The following is a 22492-nucleotide window of genomic DNA, read 5'->3' as shown; positions in this document are numbered from 1 at the left end:
TTGGGTCTCATGATATGATTTTACTGTGGAATTGAATTATAGTGGAGGTATGGGGATTACAATTATCAATATTTTTATTATCCTCATGAATGAATTATTCAACAAAGTACGGTTTTTTATACATATACTATAATTTTTATAGTATAGCAAGTTTAAAGTTACACATGAGTAAAAGCTCGTTTTTAAAAATAATTCAAGCCAATGATGCACAAATCTATTTTACTAGCAGGGAAAACAAAAAGCATGAACGTTGTGTAAGAAAGGATAGCAACGTTTCTGAGCGCCTTCCTTTTTTTCAACTGCTTAATTGTCAAGAAACGAAAATAATAATTTTTAAAGTTATATAAATATAATATAACATTAATTCATTTCCAACAACTAAAGAGGAAAATGAAGAATGACAAGGATAGATAGGAGCGTATGCATTGCCAAACTACGACTGATTGTTGGAGGATTGATATTTGGATTGTGGAATAATGTGGGTACTGTCATTAATGCCATTACCCTCTCTAAGAAGGGCCATCATAGTATGTCCGCTCTTACGATCTTCTGGCTTTTTTTCCCTGGGATCATCACATCAGGAGCTTACTTAATCATCCGAATATGTAAATACAAATCAGAAGGAGGAAGTTTGTATCTTCCTGGGCTTATTTTGAGAGTCTCCTTGCTTTTATTCTGTTACCCAATCCTTCCATTTACATAGTAAGTCTTTAAATAACTCAATCACTAAGGCATTCAAGTAATTTATATGGATTTAATATTTATTAGTTGTATATTATCCATATGGAGTGATCGATATGTATCAACATACAAGTTCTTAAAACTTTTGGAGGGTTTTATGGATGATGGGCCGCAATTCGTATTAAAGTTGATCATTGTAACCCTTTATGAAATTGGTTTGGGAAGGGAAAAAGGTATATTACATTACTATGTTTCATAATGTTTGTATCAAAATTCATTTGCAGGCGACATTATATTCCTCTTGTCGATGTTTACTTCGTTTGGATCAATCGTTTTTTATGGAATTAGATTTAACGAACCATTTACCAAATGGTATATAAAGCTCTTTCTACTCCTTCCTATGTATTCTACCTCTGTTTTGTCCCGGAGTTTTACGCTCAGTGTATTCTTGAAGGAAACCATTCATAAAGACTCCAGTGATTTATTGATTGGAATAACTGTTTTCATAATTTATGTTTGTGCAAATATAGTCGCTTTTTATGTTGCTGGACAAGACAAAATTAGAAGTGTCATATTTGGTTGTTCCAGCTTAATCATACCCGCTGGATATAACAATGTAAAAGAGTACTATCAAAAGCCTGGTCAGCCTCTTGGTGAATCGTTAGTCGGCGCTGGAATATCAAACAAATCATCATCCGATGATAATCACACTCCTGAATCAGCAAGTATGAATTTATTTACTCCAATAATGTCTTATCCTTATTAATGATAGTTTCTAGACGTATAAAGTATTTAATAAAATACTTTGTAATGCTCTACTTCGATATGATGTCATTTGATACCTCAATTAATTTGTTCATTCACAATCATTAAATTAAATATAAAAGTTTAATATTAATGCATAATGATAATATGAGTTTGTTGTTCTCATTTCCAGCTTTATTTCTGCAATTTTCCATATCTTCGCCATCTGAAGATAGATATCAAAGACCGGAAGAGAATCTCGAAAATGATGGAACAGCAGATAATGAGAATGATGATGGCAGTAGGAATATGAAAAGCGGACTCTTCTTGCTGATACACAACTTTGCAGACGTATTCCTACTCTTTAGCGCCACCATTTATCTGTATTTCTCCAAGAAACTCTCCGAAACTTCTATGGATGCCCTCATCCTGCCTCAATTTTTATGCATTATCCCAGGTTTCTTTTTCGTTTTGGCTCGAGCTGTTTTGTATAAGGATCTCAGATCTAGATGCTGCGATGAAGCGTATGGATATAAATTTTGGAAGATATTAGTTGGTTTTTTATCAGTGGGATTTACGGTTATAGGCTATGCATCTCTCGTACCAGCCTCACTCTGGACTATTATTTGGAAGTTGGTGGACTATTTATAAGCATTAATGAACATATATTTACATATAATGTTTGCGACATTTTTACCACTCAATGAAGAATTTAAAGTCTATTGAGTCAATAGAGGGTGGATTACATTTCTATTCTTCGACGAATTAGCGTCTATAAACAAATTATTTTTATTAATTATTTTAAAGGGCTGCAAATTGCACTTATAGTAAGCAGAATTAATTTACCCAATAAAAGGATGAGGATTTGATAGATTTCATTCGAAAGAGGATATCGGGGACAATATAATAAATCTTTATTATATTACTCTTTAATAAAACAAGAGTTTTAAATGTGAGCCAAGATTATAGGGTATATTTTTTCATTCCAAAAATTAAATTCAAAGTCTATGATAGTTGCAAATATGTCTATAAAATAGTGCCCTGAATGAAAATATATGAAGTAAAGTGATTCTTTTGATTTTTGTTCAAGATTGTTTTTATGTTGACTCTGCATCATTTATGTGAGTTGATCATAGTAATATATCAGTTGCTTGGTGCTTGCTTTGTAAAAAGGGCCGGGGTAGCTTAAGTTTTAATTTCCAAAGAAGGTTTCCATGAAATATGTTATATATTTTATTATATTATTTAAATGTTAAAGTAGCAATGCTATAGATGAATACAAAATATATATCAATATCAATGTAGTATTGAAGGGATTGAGAAGGCGGTATGATGACGTCAGTGGGTGGCGATAAAGAAGCTGAATCCGCCGCCATTCTACGTAATAAATTTATTTGAGAAGTAAGCATTGTGAGTAAATAAAGAGGGGAAAAATAGATATTTATTGTAGTCTTCTGTGTTCTTGGAGCGTTGTTTTGTTTTTGGAGTTAATTATTAGCAGAATTCCGTGATTCAATGACTCGTTCAACTCGGCGTACTCGTTCTAGCAGCTCCAAGAAGGAGGAGGAAGAGATGGAGGGTTGTGTGAGTCCGGAGGAAGAGGAGGATCCTCCATCCAAGAAAGCGCGACCTACCGTTGAATCCGTGGACTCTAAAGAGGAGGAGATGGAAGTCCATGCAGAAGAGGAAGGAGTAGTGGAACATCCGGACAATGGATTGGAGCATGCGGAGGAGGAAGAAAAGCCGGAGGATCTTCCTCATGATGCGGAACCCCTCCTTGAAAAAGAGGAAGAAATGGGATCTCCGGTCAAAGAAGTGGAAACGGAAGAAGAAACCGCCAAAAAAGAGGAATCTGAATCTCCAGAAAACGCTAAAGTGAACGGCAATAAAGAGGACGAAGCTAAAAAGAAGAGTCCGGAACTGGAACGGTTTTGGAAAGCCGTGACAGATGATCCCATGGACTTTAGCTCCTGGACTTGCTTGCTTCAATTTGCAGATGCCAATGGTGACTTGGAGGAGGGGCGTGAGGCCTACGATGCCTTCTTGGATCGCTATCCTTATTGCTACGGGTATTGGAAGAAGTATGCGGATTTAGAGAAACGAAAAGGTACTCCCGAAAGAACCATGATGGTCTTTGAGCGAGGGATTGCCTCTATTTCTCTCTCTGCGGATTTGTGGATTCATTACCTTAATCATGTACGTACTGTTTATGATGAAGACTTTATACGGACTCAGTATGAGCGAGCAGTGGGGGCTTGTGGCTTAGAGTGGCGCTCTGATAAACTCTGGGATCATTATGTTAAGTGGGAAATTAGTATTAAGTGCTTCGAGAAAGTACTCTGTCTGTATGATCGTATACTCAAGAACCCTACTCAAGGCTTGACGCATCAATTTGAAATGTTTAGAGATTTTGTTAAAGAGCACAAACCCAAAGAGATCCTGAGTCAAACAGAATTCTTATCCTTACGAAAAGAAGTTCTTCAATCCCTTGAACAAGAAGAAAGTAGTAAGAGTGAGGAGTCTGTTCCGAAAGAACCTCCGCCTGATGCTGATAGTACGGAAGAAGAAGATATTGCCATGAAAGAAAAAATAATATTTTTACGTAAACGGAACTATAAGGAAACTGAAGAGTTCGTTCAAGAGCGATGGAAGTTTGAGGATAATATCAAGAGACCCTACTTTCACATGAAGCCTTTAGAACGAGGTCAATTAAAAAACTGGTCTGAATACTTGGATTTCGAAATTGGTCGTTTGACGAACAAAGTAAAGAAGAAGCGAAAGTCTTCCAAGGAAGAGACTGATGATCAGGGAGAGGACAAAAAAGAAGCCGAAGAGAAGGAGGAGGAAGATTCTCTTCCTGTGGATGACACTAGAGTTGAGATATTGTTTGAAAGATGTCTAATCGCTTGTGCTCTTTATGAGGAGTTTTGGTTTAAATACATTGATTGGTTAAGTAAAAGAAAAGGGGATAACACGGAAATGATACGAAGTGTTTATCGAAAAGCATGTGAGCATCATCTTAGGGGGAAAGTAGACATACATTTAAGACGTGCAGAATTTGAAGAAAAATTGGGCAATCTCTTACTCGCCTCTGAAATTTTATCAAAACTAGAATCCAAACATCCTGAAGCCGTTGGGTTTTCCTTGAAACGAATTAATCTTGAACGCCGTCAAGGAAATCATGATCAAGTTCGTAAATTGTTTGGAATAATTATAGAAAAGAAATCAGGAAGTATAAGAACGGAAATCGCTGTAAAATATGCTCGCTATCTTCGGCTCTGTCATGGAGATATGTCAAGTGCTCTTCAAATACTTCAAGATGCCATTCCTCATGATGAAAAAAATCCAAAGATTTATCTTCAAATTTTAAACCTTCATCTTCATTCAAATCCTATAGATCTCGAAAAAATAACCATATTACTCGATTCGGCAATGGATAAAGTATCAACACAAGATGCACTTATTTTTTCACAAAGGAAGGTTGAATTCCTCGAAGATTTTGGTGCAAATATCCATGAGCTTGAATCCGCTAAGACTAAGAATGCTCAGTTACGTAAAGAACATAGAGCCGTTATAGAGGAGTCTTCGAACGATAAATCTGAGGAAGGTAAAAAAGATGAAGATTCGTCGAATTCAACGTCCAACAGTGCTTCGTACAATGCTCATCATAATAGCCAATATCAACAATATGGAGCGAGATATAGTTCAAACTACAACTATAATGGCAGTGGTTACGGAAGTTACTATCAGGGATATGGAGGAAGTTACGCGGGTTATTAATTTTTGTTGTGTGTGTTTTGTTTTAATCAAAGTCGTTGTTGCACATCTAAGAGTTGCATTTATAGATCGATTTAGAGAAACTATACAGAATCAATCATCGGAAAGAAGAGTATAGACTTAATAAAATTCGACTCTTTGCACTGGTACTTTAATGTTCCATGCGTATATTCAATCTCAATAAACTCGCATATTCATATAATTCATTTGCCCTTGTAGATTCGTACAATTTATAGAAATAAAAATACGTGTGAAATGTTTTTTTTTTTTTTTTATAAATTGATTAATTTCAATAGCCATCCCGTTTGTGACGATTTTTGTTCTATAATATTTTCTCATTAATATTATGACTAAGTAAAACCATGTAATAAAAACATGAAGTGTACATATAATTTTTAAAAAAGAAGAAATAATGATGTTTCTTGCTTTCCTCGAAAAGTATTAGAAGTAAAGGGCTGTAGAACGTTGCTTTTTTAGACGTGCGTTTATTTCTCAAAATAGGAATATAACATTATATTATTTAACTACATACACAGGTATTAAATATTTATGAACACATTTCATTCATATGAAAAACTTGTTATTCTCCTCACTGAGGGTTAATATAGGGGGGGGGCGGCGGGGGGATATTTTTGCAAATATAAGTAAATATTATTTAGATTTTGCCTTATAACATGTACAAAAAATCAGTATTTATTTATTTCCTTCCATAAGGACTCTTTCTATAGATCTTGTAACGAGGTGTTCCATCTGATAAAAGATACTCAGACCCTTGAGGAATGAGTTCTCGATTCAAATCCTCTTTATAATAAATTGGGCTATAAAGTGGAATAGTGTTACGAATAAATCTTTCTTGTAAGAGGGAATTCACTGCTTCTTCAGCAGACAATGTTTGCTCAAGTGCTGGTCGGACTTCCCTCCCTGTGGCTGGATCCAAGATTACAAATGCTTTGGAGCAGATAATGCTGGATATTAAAGTAGCTAAAGCGAAAAGGATCTGGAATAAGAAGATAAAAAATATCAAATTATGATCATAATCTATAAATATTTTGTAAAAAAGATTTTATTTATATTTGGCTTTAAACTAAATTGATCTACTATCATTATATAATGGTAAATTCTATTCTAAAACCTCCTTGTAAACAACATTTTATGTTGTTTTCTATCCATATGATGTAAAAGTAGTCAAACCTGCAACTCCTTTTGATGTTCTTTAAAATGCACATATATGTAATTGACCAAATGAAAATACTGATTTTGGTAAAAATCAACCAATTTTTCAAAATGTTTGACTTTGTGATTTATTAATTGACATTGCTAGCTTGCCATGTTCCTTCTTTAAGCATAATGAAGATTGAAAATACATGCTAAGATTAACTTGCCAATCCTCTTCTTCCTTCATTTAACTAATTCTCTTTTTTATTCGTATTTAATATACGTTTTCCATTTTTCCGTTAGTATAATCATTCGTTTTTTTGGATTTTAATTTTTAGGTGCATTTTCGAATCGACAACCCATACCTTACAAAAAACTTTGAGACACGGGAAATCGATCTTGTTTTATGAAGAAAAAAAATCAACTTATTAATGAAAAAACAAACTTAGCCTTGAGAGCCCAGAAATCTTGTCTGAACCATTTTTATTGTATATCTAAAGTCTGTATTTGTCTCTGTTTTTGAAATAAAAGCGTTTTTATCTCTTTGTTTTTCTAAGTGGGACGTATATCACAGACACACACATAAATTATTTTTTAATAGGATATTGTTTACTAGTTATGAGTCATAACTTATGCCCTCCTACTAGCAGGGGTGTCGCCCCTCAACTATAATTGTGTCAAGGCCCATAATTTGGGTTTTTCATTTCCCGATAAATTGGCTTGGAGTGGCCTACCGGGATCCCTTTAATAAATATTTACAATTTATTTAAAAAAAAATTTAAGATTCTTAGAAATTCTTAAAATTTTAAGTTTTCCAATTCATTTAATTGTTAACTAATAGAAAACATTATCTAAGAGATCATCTGGACTAAGCAGTTGCTTTTTTAGTTTCTCTGGCCTGACTCCTTAATACTGGTTTGACATTGTATATGTAGGTTACTGAATGTATGACCTATGGGATATAAAAATGAACTTGGAACAGGTAGGATTGTCATTGTAGTAAAATTACATCATTCGAAACATTTTGCTACTTCATTAGGCATAATTTATTATCAAATCAAGACTAAATTTTGAAATAATTCATTGCGTGTTTTCCTGGAAAAACAGGATCTCCTTGGATAAACCCTATATGTGTGTTCACACGAATATTGTTCATAATCGACATATATATATATATATTTTAAATAAATTACTGTTACCTTCAAAAATATTAGTTTATTTCATAATTATTCAAATATCTACGTATTTACTCACTAATTACCTATTTAAAATCATTGTTATATCTTTTAAACCCTTTATTATAAAAAGCCATGTTTTTTTTAATTGATAAAAAGAATACAAAGAGCAATTTTGGATCTATGGATCGTTATGTGAATTTGAAGTCCTATAAAAAAATTACGCTGTTTATTTCATTAATCTAATTATACAAAAAAAAAATACTATTTTATTTTAGAGATTCATGTACGTGGCTCGTCAACAAAAAAAAAACAAGCTATAATGTTTTTTCTCAAAATAAAGTCTGGATTATGATCATTCCTTGATATCGACAAATTATTCTGATGAATCTTTTGGAAGTAACTGTTATTTTCGTCGGAAAATAACAGCTAAATACGGAAAAATTCAAAGACACAATAAAAGAATTAGAAAAATTGATAGATTTGATTTGAAAGAGGCCGTATGATCTGGGTCAAATTTTGTCTTATAAATCAAATGAAGACTATAAACTATTATACCATCATCAGGGGCGTCCACAAGGGGTGGAGTGGAGGCCCGTTACCCCCTCCAAATGAAGGAATTTTTGTTTCTTAATATATATTTTTTCGTCTATCGGACAAATTATGCAGTAGAGCATAGAATAAATTTAATATTTGAAATTTTTTTAATAGCTGTGGATTTTTGAATTTTTTTTTCAAAAAAGTCTCTTAGACTTAACCTTGCCTGACAGGTGCTGATGCCTCTTCAATATGAGGGGATACATCCCAAGGTGATCTTCGATAAGATATCTCATTGTTGTTGCACCCATGTTGAAATCCTTAACTATCTTGGTGAGGTTCCTCCTCGAATTTCTTGCAATCATTGCCTTAACACCCTTGACAACTCCGAGCGTCATTTTTGATCTTGGTCTGCCTGATCTGGGTCTGTTCTTGATAGATTGAGTCTCTTCGTACGTCTCAATGTTTCTCTTCATGAGCATGGGGTTGACCTCCAGGCTTTTCAGGATCCTCAAGATGTCTGCTCGAGATTTCCCTTCAGGTACAACTAGATTATAGCCTCTCTCTCTTGGCTTCCATTGTGGTTAACAACTGTGGATTTTGAAATTTTTTCCGAAATATTTAATTTTTTGGGAATAGCTGAGGATTTTTGAAATTTTTTCCAAAAATTTAATAATTGAAATTTATTGTAAGTAGCTATAGATTTTTTGGAAGAAATCTAATATTTGCAATTTGTTTCCAATAAATTTAAATTTTTGAGAACAGCTGTGGATTTTTCAATTTTTTGTGAAGAGTTATGGATTTTAGAAATTTTTTCCAATAATTTAATATTTGATTTTTAAAAGAAAAAAAAATATATTGAATGTTTTTTTTTCCAAAACATTTAATATGTGAAAATTTAAAATTGAAATGTATTTATTTTTGAAAAAAAATTTCATAAAATGTTTAATTTTTTTTTCAAAAAAATTCTACCCGAACCAAAAAAAAATATTTATAATGATTGACCGAAATATATCCATGATATATATTTTAGGCCAATTTATTTTTACACTCTATAGAATGTTAAAGTAAATAAATTAGCCATTTATTTTTTCTTGATTTTTGTTCAAAATTGTTTTATCTTAACTTCCCACATATACGTTATAAACACGTAATTAAGTCTTTTCTACTGTTTTTGTTTTGTTTTTTAGCCGTTATTATTCAAAAACGGCCAGTTTATATGTTGAAGCCGTTTAGTGAAGTTAATAAAAATTGATAGTTATTTTTTATTCGGGGAGGAATTAATAAAAAATTGAAGAAATTGGAGAAATGGACCAAATATATTTAAGATACAAAATATTTTCGTTGTGTTTGATGTTTCCAGCGTAAATTTCAAAAGCAAAATTCATCATTTCTACATAACTACTTTTCTACATTTCTACTATTTGATATTTTTTTCATTCAAACATGTGTTGGCTAGGATTATACTCCTTGTTTCAGAAGGATTTAAGAATGATTAGAGATCACAATTATATGAGTAATGACACTTATAACTAGACATTTTTAAAAGATTAATTATAGATATTACAAAACTTACCAGACCACACGCCGCTTTATACATTTTGAAGTTTTACGAATTACAAATGAAGAACAGATGTTGCTCATTGCATTGAAAAAAACATACAGAATATATTACAATTATAAAATATTTTTTTAATATGAATTGTAACACTAAGGAAGTGTATATTAGTGCCTACGTATGACCACAATTGGCGCTGATTAGTAGACTAAACAAATTAAAAGAGAGTCTACCAACAAAAACATTAAACTACTAAATTTGTAGTTCCTTGTATAATGTAACATATTAAGCACTGAAAATTGAACGTAAATATTGGTGTTGGATTAGAATAAAACAGTCAAGTAATTGAGTTGAGTTCAAGTTTTTCAGGATTGAGTCAAGTCGATTTTGAGTAAACATATTAGCAAGGTTGTGCCTTTATCGGTCTAGCGGTTCCGGTTCTTGGACCTGCTAGAACCGTAACCGACAAAGTCCAACCGAGACTGCTATATATTGCTTATCGGTCTCGGCTCTTCTGCTTTTGTTCCTATATAGAATATATAAAGAAAATACAGTATATATTATAATAATGATTAAATTAAGTTTAATCAATAAGTCAATTTTTAAGGTTTTTTTTGTTGCGCAATTGCAGCGTTTTGAAATTATTTTTTTACGTTGCCAATGAGATACAGTTGTATCTGACTTCCAAATTGATAAAGGCTTATTAAGGTATGGGAAAAGTGGTTGTAGGCGCCATACGGTGTAAATAAAAGAGGAAAGGGGTGAGCTAGATTAGGGATCCAGGTCCGCTACAAAGCTTGTCATGGCCTTTTCGTGGCCCTATAATATGATAACTATAATATTTCATAGGCCAGGGGGTTTCCAAACTTCACTATGCCATGCGAATACAATTTTTAGCTATGCCCCCTTAATACGAAACATGTGAACTATGTATGAAAGAAATCCTCCATTTTCCATCTTCCTACACACCCGCCCTAGCCTCCTCTCATGGCCCCACTTTGAAAACCATTGTCTGAAGCATCCTTAGTTTTGAGTGTCCCTGGTGGAATTTGGGTCATTAGGCACTCTGCATAGATGGTAGCTGCGGCCCTGATTGTATCTAATATAACTTCCTGGGCCTGAATTTTCTAAAGACGCACCTTGTTTTAAGTCCCTGTTACCAAACTGAGTCTGTATAAAAAAAGAACCGAGACCGGAAGTGAGACCGATACAGCTGAACCGAGACCGACACCCTTGAAATGAAAGAACATAGACTGGGACCGATGGAACCGCTGAGCCAGCACCGGGCACAACCTTGCATATTAGTTTATTGAATTGATAAAATCTAAGTTCAGCAATAAGTGATGGTTTGAGAAGAAATAAATTTAAATAGATTTCTTTTCCAAGGAGCGAACCTACACACATTGAGCTCAACAGATTAATATTGAGCAACGTCACTCGAGGAAATCTTATAGTCTTTATAATAAAAAAAAAAAAAAAAAAGATATTCAGACAGTTTTCGGATTAAATTTAAAATACACAAAATCAATCCGAATATAAAAAAATTAAAATGGCGAATATTACTTGAAAAATAATATTTTTAAATTAGATAAAATATAATTAAAAGAACAGTTTTAGATGGAACTATCAAAAAAAAAAATTGAAATAGATTGGTCCATTACCAAGAATAGAGAGAAAACGTAAAAAAAAAAAAACTAACTTAATAATGGATAATAATGACATCAAAAATAAGTTTACACTTTATAGTATAACAATAATTTTTAGTAATTTGAAAATTGGAGTGTTAATAAAATGAGTCTGCAGATCGGTGCGCAATATACGCGGTACATGTATAGCGTTTGCAAAGTTATTATCCTTTTTCGAATAGGAAAGTCATTTTTTGAGGGAAAACATAACGAAAATTTATGACAGATTATAAAAAATTTAACCCATGTAATTTATAAAATGCAAAACAAAAATCTTCATATAATTTACATTTCTAAATATTTAGTATTATAAATATTTTAATTAAACATCTTACTGTAAAGATTTTTAATGTTGAGAACAAAAAATTAAAAGTTGTAACCAAGAATTATGATGAATCATTTTAAATGTATAGTACTTCGTATAATACAATATTTGAATATTCCATGGATGATCAATATATTAATCGTGGCAATTTTGGTTATTTTAATACAAATTACTAAAATGTAAGTATTATGTGGCACGTTATAAAGTTCAAATGCGGACTGTTATACTACTCATAAATATATAATAACCAGGTAATTTGAATAGATCAAAATTAAATGTTAGAAATACTTAATAAAAATTGCTAAATAAAGTGACGAATATTATCATTATATAATTCAATTTAAAAAAAACATAACTTGTACTTGTTTCTGACTTCTGAATATAAAATTGTTAGTTAACTTTAATAAACTTAAAGAAATTTAATTAAGAAATAACAATCTACCTTATTTTTCATTTCTTCACAAGGACTAGCAAACACAAACAAACAGAATAGTGATGAAATAAAATAAAACTTTTACTTATTTTAACTTTCGATATGCGACTGATACCACAATGAACGTAGGTCGTTTGAAAATAATATTATACGGCTTGAAATAACCTTTATTCCGGCCGTCGTAATTTTTATAACTTTACTTAATTAAAAAGGCTTTTTTGTGTTTAAAAAAATATATGTACACACATAGATAAAAGGCAAATAAACATCAAGGATGATCCACGACACACTTAATGATTACTACCAGAGAATTCTTTGTCTTTAAATTATTATTATTTTAATATTTCATTGTCAAATCTTAGATTACAAACAATATTTTTTTAATGCCTATCTCTTGGTACTTCCTTCCTGGTCAAAAATAAGTGGATACGACTTTTTCGAATCATCCTTATTGGTTAAAAAATGTTTCTGTAGAAATTATGAGAACTTTCAGAGGTAGTAAAAAGTCCTTATACTCCAAGTTTAACTGGAGTCTCAAGTCTTTGCTCACATCAAGTCCAAGACGACTACATGTCCTTGAATATTTTCATTGTGTCCAGTTCGAGTCCTTGAATATTTTTACAGAGTCCAGTTGGAGTCCTTAAATTCCAATTGAGCTCATTTCAAGACCATAATTACCTCTGCCGACGAAGATGAAGGGAGGTTATGTATTTTCCTCTATTAGTTTGTCAGTTAGTCACTAGGATTAAAGCAAAATATAAAAAATGCATAATCCACCGTAACTTTGGAATAAATTGAGATTTCACTATTCAATTTGATTATATGCAGATGCTATCGCTCTATCGAGCGGCCGTTCTAGTTATAATATAGGATCCATAGTGGTAGTTTAGCCTTTTCTTGAGTTTAGTACACATATACTTACAGTCAAGTCTAAGTATAGTCTCAATTATTTGATTGTGAGATCAAGTCGAGTCATTAGTCTTAAATATCGCGTCTTTGATGTTGGGATCAGGTCAATTCGCAAGTCTGCAATATAGAACTTACGTACAAATTGATTTTTGCAATATATGCAAAAATGAACCAGTTATCGAGTGTTATTTTTTCGACTACATTTGCAAATTATAAAAAAATCTTAGTAGTTTTGTGTGTTCCCTGTATAACGGCAATAATTGGTATTAACTATTATTCTTCACGAATTTCGATATGACAATTTTTTGGGAAAAATAAAAGATAAACCTCTTATCTAGACCATTTTTTTCATATATTATATGTTGGTATGTTATTTAAAGTTTATAATACATTTTTACAAAAAATTGATAATAAAACAATAATGTTTGCCTGCACCGAAGGCTCTAACCCACTGGTTCTTAATCTTGTTGGAGGTACTGAATCCCACCAGTTTCATATGAGTATTCACCGAATCCTTCTTAATAGGTTAAGTAAAGTGTGTCATCAGAAATCATGTTTGTTTTAATCTCTGACTCACCGAACACCTAGGGTTCGATCGAACCCAGGCTAAGAACTACTGCTCTAAATATTAAAAAGAAATAATATTAATCATTGTCAATGTGATTTCCCGAGAAGGATGTAGTCTTGCCTTTTTAATTATATTGTAATACTTATTATAATATAGATTAACATATTGTACATGTTATGAGAATAAGTTAAATTGGAAAAAATATTCAATATTTTAACACGAGATATGAGGTCTTATTTTAGTGTTAAATAAAATATTGTAAGGATTTTGAAGATGATTTTGAAGGATTTTTACTTATAATGAGTCATTATTATTAATATTTATTCTTCGAGGCTGAAGGATTAAACAGACTCTAGGTTTTTGAAATTTGAAAATATACTCGAAATTTGAGCAAAGTTCACAATTTCGTGAGTCAACACAATGCCTAAGATCCCATCTAACAATCTAGTTTTTGGCCAGAATGTACTATTAACCATTTTTTTCAAGGCCTAATTACATAATTTGTTAAGCATAATTTCCATCCTTTTTGTAATTAACAACTTCCGTATTTGGCTTCTCACATAATATATAATATGTTAAACATCTTCTATAATATAATGGTTATATGTATGATCGCTAATAGTCATAAAGACGCATGACCAGGGTATTTATTTCAAAAATGGAGATAAACACAGGCCTTAGACATAAAATAAAAGTTGTTGATAATTTTGAGTTACGTACCTAAAGCTAGGTCCTGATCAGATTAGATTCCTGGGGCTCCGGAGAACAAGTTTTTGTTCGCTAATAAGTTGATTTTTTTCATACAAAAAGATCGATTCCCCATGTCTCAAAGATTTTGGCTAAACTCATATACGTCTTACTTTCTCTTTCTATCTCAAAATTGGAAAAGGCGATAGTGGAAAGTTCAAATTCTATTATCGAACCTTTTAATAATAAAGGAATAACTTTGTTAAATGAGGGGCCGCAAAATTATACTATTGGAGTAGAAGGAGAACGACTAGGAGTAGATCCGTGGACTGAAGATGAGACCGGAGGAGATCACATCTCATTATGTAAAGTAATGAGACTATTTCTAAGATGTGATCTCCTCCGGCCTGTTTTTTCCGTCTATGGATCGACTCCGAGTCCCCCTTATACTCCATACGAGAGAAACACATAACCTTCTCCACATAATGAGACCGTCCATCTACTTTCATAACCTCCAAAGTGCTAATTGTTAGAATATCTCGAAAAAGTTGAGGTCCCTCTCACCTACTCCAATAGTAATAGTATATTATTTGCTTCCGAAAGTTATTTCCTTAGTATTTTTTAAGGTTGCGATAATTCAATTTCAAGTTTCTGCTGTCGCGGTCTCCAATTTAGGATAAAAAGAAAAAGTATGACACGTGGGCAAACTTACACAGTGGAACTAAGTGTTATAAGGGTATTGGGTGTTCGATTCGAAAATGCACACACACACACAAAAAGAAGAGTTATTGAACTAACAAAGAAAGGGAGAACGTATATTAAATTCGAATTAAAAAAGGGAATTAGGAAGAGGATTAGCGAGTTTGTTTTAGTATGTATCTTCATTATGGTTGAAGGAGGAACATCTCCTCTTAATATACAGTGTGCAGCCGTTGCTAACAACGAACTTTGAGCCCCTTAAACAGCTATGCATGTGTAGGTAGAACTTTATTTGTTGAATTGGGGCTGGCAAGCCAAAAGTGTTTGGATTCAGTTTAGAAAAATGACATAAAAAAAAAAAAAGTATCTATTCCTCAATCGTGGAAAAGGCAGAGTGTTCTTTTTGCGATCTGCGCCAGACGAGGCAAAGTTGAGACTACATACTTCCTAAACTTAAACATGTGCATTGTCCGGAGAGTCAAGAAGAAAGTGGATGAATATGGAGGAGATAATGACTCTATTTCATGGCACAATGCAAAGCAAACGCTGACTTGGGTTTCATATTTTTTTTTTTTTGGTCTTTGTTTGACCAAGAGTTTGGCTTCGAAGCAAAGCGGGCCTTAACTTCATCGACTTCTTTCGATATGGCATGCCAAGAATAGAGGGCTTAATAGGATGATAAAATTTTGTATGAAGTAAAGAGTGATTACAACCTTATTAGCCTTGGGTAGTTTATATGGGGGAACATCCGAATACCTGCTCCGTTTTCCAAGTCGAGTCAAGGCTGTCATTCACACCAAAGGCGATCATATTGAACAGAAATATTTCATTTTGCATTTGTTTTTATTAAAATTGGATTACCAGTTTAGGAGAAAATCCATTAAAAAAAAACCCTGTGTTGGTTGTTAAGAGGTCTCGGAGAAGGGTGAATTAAGGTTAGGCAATGAGGTTAGGGAAAGAGCCGCAGCCTCGCTTTCTTTGGAGTTGTTCTTTGTACGGTTAAAAAGAAGTATGGGGTACTCACCTACTACTAAGAAACAATGGCCTTCCAATCAACTTTTAAATCCTTAGATTAGATTAGGGTTAAAAAGCCGTATGTTTAATCTTCTTGAATGAGTAAAAACTTCAATATTAATTTTTTTGGAATAATATTTCAAAAATTCAATGCTATTCAAAGAATATTAAATTTAAAATATAATTTTTTTTCGAAAAAAAAAAGTTCAAAAAATTACAGAATTTTGCAAAAAATGAAAAAAAAAATCCACAGCTGTTTGCAAAAAGTGTAATTTCGAGGGGAAAAAAACGAGTATTAAATTTTTTAAGGGAAAAAATTTAAAAATCGATAGCTATTTACAAAAAATAAAATTTTTTCTAAAAAAAAATTTAAAAATTATTATTTTTGGATATGAGGGGAGGGGGCTACAGCCCGTTTAGGCAACCCCCTGCAGACACCCACATTGAAAATTCGTGTATGCTCATACAACATGGAGAGTATCCTTAAAGATCTGTCTTGTGGAGTTATTATTGTAACTCCATGTTGGACTCAGAGTAGAATTAATCATGTTGATTTTCGGTTGTTTTTTTTAACATGACAAATACTCACGATTTTCAACACTATCTATTGATCACAGAGTTACCTTTCTATTATACATACATTTAGAAATATATGATTATTCTCTGCAACCTTTGCCTCCTGATGATGAATCATAATTTCCCCCTTCAAACTAAGCATTAGATCAAGATAAATCTCTTTACTTTCAAGGACGGAAAAGGATGTGATATTTTTCGTTTCTTCCTAATACAATTTATACATATTTTAATTTCTCTTTTCATTGTACAACAAGAACAATATACTACTAAAAACGTTACAAACATAACGCAGAAGGAGGTAACGTCCTAATAATGAAATTAGGGGGATGCCTTATTTTACAACTTCACAGCCCTGGTTAACTTAAGGAAGAATTTTATCTAGAAAATGAATAAAATTGGTTTTTAAAAGGGCTTTGAGTAAAAAAATTCACGCATAAACAATTTTTGACAGTTTTTAAATATTTTTTCCCACAATTAATATTTTTCCTCCATTTTTTTCAACAGCTAAAAATCCCATATACCCTTTTTCTATGTCAAGAACAAACTAATAATGCCAACGTTGCCGACATGGGTACAAGCATCATAAAATTAAATAAGAATTGAATTCGAATTTAGAAAATCAACATCAAATCAATCTTGAACAAATTAATAAAAAAGTGAAAATCCCAAGTCATTTTTTGTACATTATATACAGCCCAACATTTCGTAGACATGTTTGGGTCAATTATATGCTTTATATTCAAATTTGTGGAATGGGTTAAGATATCAAGAATTCTAGCTAAAGTTTAGAATCTTTATTTGATTTAAAAACCTTATAATTCCCCCCATATAGCCTACAAATAAAATCAATAAATTTCTGATTACTTTTCCAATGACAATGAACGGAGGCTATGTTATTGTCCCTGTTTGATAGTCCCCAGAATTACTCCCAAATTTACAGATGGATTTAGATTAAACTTGCCACGAAGATGCTATCTGATCACAGTAAAATGCTATTAACTTTTGAAAGGTTAAGGTGAAAGTAAATTTTACACAAAATGTAAAAAATACATAATCCACCATAACTTTAGAACAAATTGGTGCCCATTCTATTTATATTATTGAGACGAAATTTTTTTAGCTACTTTAAGTTTAATTTGCGATACACTAAAATTCCAAAAAAAATCCCAATGACGATTCTTTAATAGTTAAAAAATAAATTTTTACTCTAAATTTCTAAGAATTACATTTGATAAAATTAATTGCTTTGCATATTTAATGTAAATAATATTTATATTAAATAAAGGATGGTGATTCCTCTTTATAAGGCAAATTTTCCAAAGGCAAATAATCCCAGGCAAAATTTCCAAATGCAAGCTTTCTTGGACACTATGAGACATCATTTACTACATTTATAAAAACTTGATTCCTTCCTAGAGAATAAAATACCAGGATCGAAACAATAAAGCGATCCCTTCACGATGAGTAGAGAATTTTAACTTTTTCTCAGAATAAATCCGGATTCAATTACCCAATTTCGACAAACCGTACTAATTTAAAATTCTAGTATAACATTGTTTACATCAATTTAAGGTCTCTAGCGTCATCCTCTGTGGAGTTATTTGCCTCCTTGGACGTGCTTCCCGCTCGGAAGCAATCAATAATGGCTGCACGGCGTTCATATTTAGAGGACATCTAAAGGATTTTGTATTTGTAGTTACACAACTTTGTCAGATAAATCTGATGAACACTCTTTCATAAACATACATAGATCTCAGGGTTGCCAAGATAGTTAAGTCTAAATTTCTGCCCGATTTAAAAACTCTGTATTCAAATAAATGAACTTTTAAATAGGTTATGTGTGGTTTTAAAAAAAAATTTAATTAGAAAAAGGTAATTTATGTCTTTTTTAGATACAATTTCATCTATTGTCACCACAGGAAATCATTTTTTTGTAAAAAAAAAAACAGTCAAAAAGTAATTACCTTGATATACATAAGCACGTATATGTAAATAGTTATTCATATAAGGTTCCATGACTCGGCTTGTATATGTATATTGTGCCTACAACAATAAATAAGTAAAATTGAAGGTTTTTTTGTCTTTTTTCTACTCAAATAAATGTATATAAAAATATTTCATCATATTTTCTCTCAAAGAAATTATATTTTAATTTCATACTTCCATACAGAGGAGAAACGTCATTATGAAACTTTTCTGCTTAGCCTATACCACCTAGCAACTTAGTATTTATGTCACGCTGTTATTCCACGTATACATACAAATTTCAAATGTATTTTTCTTTTAAATATTAGCTGCCCATTTTTCTGTTACTTTTATCTTTACAAGTGTTTTGAAGATTGATTCCTTGATCTCGAATGATATATTAACTACAAACTTGGGTATTTTTTATTTTTCTCTTCGAACAAAAGGTTGCATGACATAATAAAAGTGAAGGATAATAGGTGTAGTAAAAGGAAATCCATTATTTTTCCGATAGACGGCCATAGTAATGTGTATCTCGCGTTCTATAAGGGGGATCTGTTTACTGTAGATGGTGATAGATTGATAAGATTTTGTACAAAAATATTTTTTATACAGATTTGTGATTGTTTAACTCAGTAATATTGTTTAAGTTATCGTCAAAATAAACACCAACAAAGAGGAAATACGCCAATATTGCTTCAAACAGGGGTAAAACGCAAGTCAGGCGGCTTAAAATGTGGTCCTGATACTTTAATATCCTATCACACAATATATTGTTTCGTAAATTTTATTTCGGTAATTTTACTGTGAAAGATGCACCAAGCTCTGGACGGATAACTGTCGAAAAATAGTCGAGTCCGGCGGTCATGTAAACACTGTTTGGATTGGCAAATAAATAAACATTCATGGAAACTTAATCCATTAAAAAAAATGAATTTCTTTTGACTACATCTCCAGTTACCCCCTGCAACTCCATTTGACCGTATAAAGCAGCGGTCGGCAACCCTCGGCCCAAGGACCATATCGTCCCACGAGTGAATTTTGACCACCTCGCCATCTTATCATGAACAATCATCTAAATATAGGTATACTACTCCACCGTGACTCGGCAGCAATAGCTGTTTGGGCCCTACTTTTCAAAAGTTTGCCGACCCCTGACATAAAATAACATAAAAAATAATATTAGCAGTAAAATATGTAATATTTCAGGGGCGTCCGCATGATGATATATTTTTTTCGGTGGGTGGGGGGCTTGGTTATTAGATTTTTTTGAAAAAAAATCAATTAAGAATTCATACCTATTCTTAGAAAATTAATTTTAATTTTTTTTTCTATTACAAAAATAATTGATTTATTTTTACTACGGAGTTTTATGTCGTTGTTAGCTAAATAAATAATATTAGTGTATAAATCTTTAAGCAATATTAAAATATAAACTCATATATAATACATCTATTATGGTATAATTTATGTCACTAATTAAAGGGGACTATTCTAACCACAAAAAAAAAATAATGATTCCTTTTGGTCAAATGAACAAGAGAGAATCAACAATTAATTTCCGTACAAATAAAATAAATATATTGAAAGTGGTTATGGGACAAAAGCTATTCGCTTTTTTTTTTTTAATGATTAATTAATTATTTATTATTCATAATTCAAGGTCGTTAGGAATTCATAAGGAAGCTATAGCCCAGAGTTTAATTTTCAATTGTACTTTTCTAATACGTAAATGCAACAGAATAGGCGTCCGCAGGATATATATATATATATATATATAAATATAAAACTATTGTTTTTGGAAAAAAATTCCAAAATTAAATTTCAAATATAAAATTTTTCTGAAAAAAAATTTAAGAAATACATTGCTGCTTACAAAAAATTTCAAAAATTCACAGCAGTTCAATAAAAAATATATTTTTGGGAAAAAAAATTGAAACATTAAATTTCAAGTATTAAATTTCGAATTAAAAAAATCCTTAATTTGGGGTGGTGGGCCACAGGCCTTCCAGCTCACCCCTTGTGGACGCCCCTGAACAATACCGTTAACACAAAAGCAAACTAGAATTATTTTTATCAAAATCGACTGCGATTTGCATTTGTATTCTTTGACGAATTATCGTCGATTTATAACAACAAATTATTCTAATTAGGTATGTCGCAAATTGTACTAAAGTTTGAAAAAAAAAAAATGATTGTCGCAATAAAAGAATGAGAAAATGATATATAATTAAAAGGCATTCTTCCTCAATCAATCAAAGACAATCAATCAAACAAATAACTTTTGCTGTATTAAAATCATATTTTAAACAATTTTAGTTTTATGTAAGGTTATATAAAATATGACTTTAAAAGTAGAGAGATGTCCCAAATGTCGTAACGAGGATTGATCTCATAAATATAGCTCAATTGGACAGAAAAAGACGACAAATCCATCATATTTTTCTATCAATTTGCATCAAAAGTCTGACTTTCACTAATCATAAACTAATTAGTTAGAAGACTACTCTTAAAGGAGTAGATCATTATGTTATTAAATCTACCGAGTGTCCCTTAAAATCAGAACATTTTGAATTCAAATTTCAACAAGATATTTAAGTTAATTAATACTATACCTAAATAGATTAGTGTCTGAGCCTTCTTCATTTTTAATGTAGCCATCGTTAGAGGTAATGAGGTCTTTCAGGCGGCAACGGAAGACCCGGTACCCGTTACGGATGTAGTCCTCTGTGTTGGTGTCCCAGTACTAGTTGGGAGTGGCAATGAGTCCCTCTGTGTTTGGATGACGGACACTGCAGGCCTTTCCCTCGACCTTCCCCCAAAAGGTGTAGTCAAGGGCATTGGCATCTGGGCTGAAAGGGGGCCAAAAGTATCAATAAAGAGTTAAAAAGAATTTAAAAGAGTCTTGCAACGGAGGAGATGGTTTTTATTTTAAATTTCTGGTCTCAAAAGTGGCCTCTCCATCCTCACAAGGCTCTTTCTGCCCACTTTTTTGATAGATCTCTAGACAGCCTGGTGTGAAACTCCGAGATCTCTTGCATGGACCCTCATGGACTAAGGATTGACTCGAGTTTTTTCATTAATTCCTCCGTGTCCAATTTGATCTTTTTGAGATAGCTTTTCTTCCTCTTCAATGTTTTAGACTTGCTGATGGCGTAGATGGTTGTCCTTGAGACGCCTAACTGCTCGGAGTGTCCGAATGGAAATTAATAAATCACGTTCAATTGTCATTTTCTTGACTTGTACGTAAGCTAAAGAGATCAGGTTTGATTTGTTGTGTAACTAATTGTTATTCTTTAATATATCGGAATATAAATTAATTTCAATCACTCAACCTTTCTTAAATGATTGAATTATTAAGTGTTCAGATTTCAATGAACCACCAATATTATGGAATCATTTCTTAATAATTATTTTATTGTAAACTAATATCATCCTCTATTTTGACAGACCCTTGAAATATTTGAAAATATTGATTTAAATTCATAGAAATCATACACATATGAAATAGTTCTGTTCGGTTTACCGGTACTATAATGGTTCCCAGGTACTGATAGATTTTAAAAGGTACAATATGATAAAAAACATTTCCTCCGTTAACGTAAACTTTCAAATAGATCCTTCCACAACTAGCATTTTGAAATAAATACAGATACAATGTCCTTCCCCTTTCCGCTGTTTACATGTGTTGCCCATAGAGATACAAGAACATACAGAGTGCAACATGGAAATTTTCCGCAATCAAGAAGCAAAACTAAAACCTTCAAAACTTTTTATTAGAAAAGAATAATGAATAATCTTATTGAAAAAACTTTTAGCAATAAATCATGGCAAGAATTATTCAATATGGCCGCCTCCAGCCTCAATCACATGTATTTGCAGAAAATTTGGTTGTTTGGAAGTTTTTTTCAAAAACCATAGATATTCACAGAAAATTAATTTTTTGGAGAAAAATTACAAAATCTAAGTTTCAAGTATTTAATTTTGTGAAAACAAGTTTCATA

At 32.0% G+C, this 22492-nt stretch overlaps 2 protein-coding genes and 1 long non-coding RNA gene across 3 annotated transcripts; 2 read left to right on the top strand and 1 right to left on the bottom strand.

The window, feature by feature from the left end:
- Nucleotides 1-136: 136 nt before the first annotated feature.
- Nucleotides 137-2725, top strand: LOC121125703 (uncharacterized). The gene is made up of 4 exons (XM_040720907.2): nucleotides 137-702; nucleotides 769-914; nucleotides 966-1406; nucleotides 1619-2725. Exons 1-4 carry the CDS (start codon nucleotides 398-400, stop codon nucleotides 2074-2076), a joined length of 1350 nt encoding a protein of 449 aa, XP_040576841.1. The 5' UTR covers nucleotides 137-397; the 3' UTR covers nucleotides 2077-2725.
- Nucleotides 2726-2862: 137 nt separating this feature from the next.
- Nucleotides 2863-5462, top strand: Prp39 (pre-mRNA processing factor 39). Its single transcript, XM_040720905.2, has one exon. It carries the CDS (start codon nucleotides 2941-2943, stop codon nucleotides 5203-5205), a length of 2265 nt encoding a protein of 754 aa, XP_040576839.1. The 5' UTR covers nucleotides 2863-2940; the 3' UTR covers nucleotides 5206-5462.
- Nucleotides 5463-5667: 205 nt separating this feature from the next.
- LOC121125704 (uncharacterized) lies at nucleotides 5668-21791 on the bottom strand. The gene is made up of 3 exons (XR_011782075.1): nucleotides 21398-21791; nucleotides 21104-21340; nucleotides 5668-6199 (listed from the first exon to the last, which is right to left on the bottom strand). It is a non-coding gene; the product is annotated as an uncharacterized lncRNA (long non-coding RNA).
- Between the last annotated feature and the right edge of the window lie 701 nt (nucleotides 21792-22492).

This window comes from Lepeophtheirus salmonis, chromosome 10, assembly GCF_016086655.4.
Source record: "Lepeophtheirus salmonis chromosome 10, UVic_Lsal_1.4, whole genome shotgun sequence".
Taxonomy (NCBI): Eukaryota; Metazoa; Arthropoda; class Copepoda; order Siphonostomatoida; family Caligidae; genus Lepeophtheirus; species Lepeophtheirus salmonis.
Note: the sequence above shows the minus strand (reverse complement) of the source record. Positions and strands in the feature narration are given on the sequence as shown.

What these genes read in the sequence shown, in the direction of transcription:
- LOC121125703 (XM_040720907.2), top strand. Translation starts at nt 398, where the DNA reads ATGACAAGGATAGATAGGAGCGTATGCATTGCCAAACTACGACTGATT. An exon ending in TGGTTTGGGAAGGGAAAAAG is followed by an intron (nt 915 to 965) that starts GTATATTACATT and finishes ATTCATTTGCAG; the next exon opens with GCGACATTATATTCCTCTTG. An exon ending in TCACACTCCTGAATCAGCAA is followed by an intron (nt 1,407 to 1,618) that starts GTATGAATTTAT and finishes TCTCATTTCCAG; the next exon opens with CTTTATTTCTGCAATTTTCC.
- Prp39 (XM_040720905.2), top strand. Translation starts at nt 2,941, where the DNA reads ATGACTCGTTCAACTCGGCGTACTCGTTCTAGCAGCTCCAAGAAGGAG.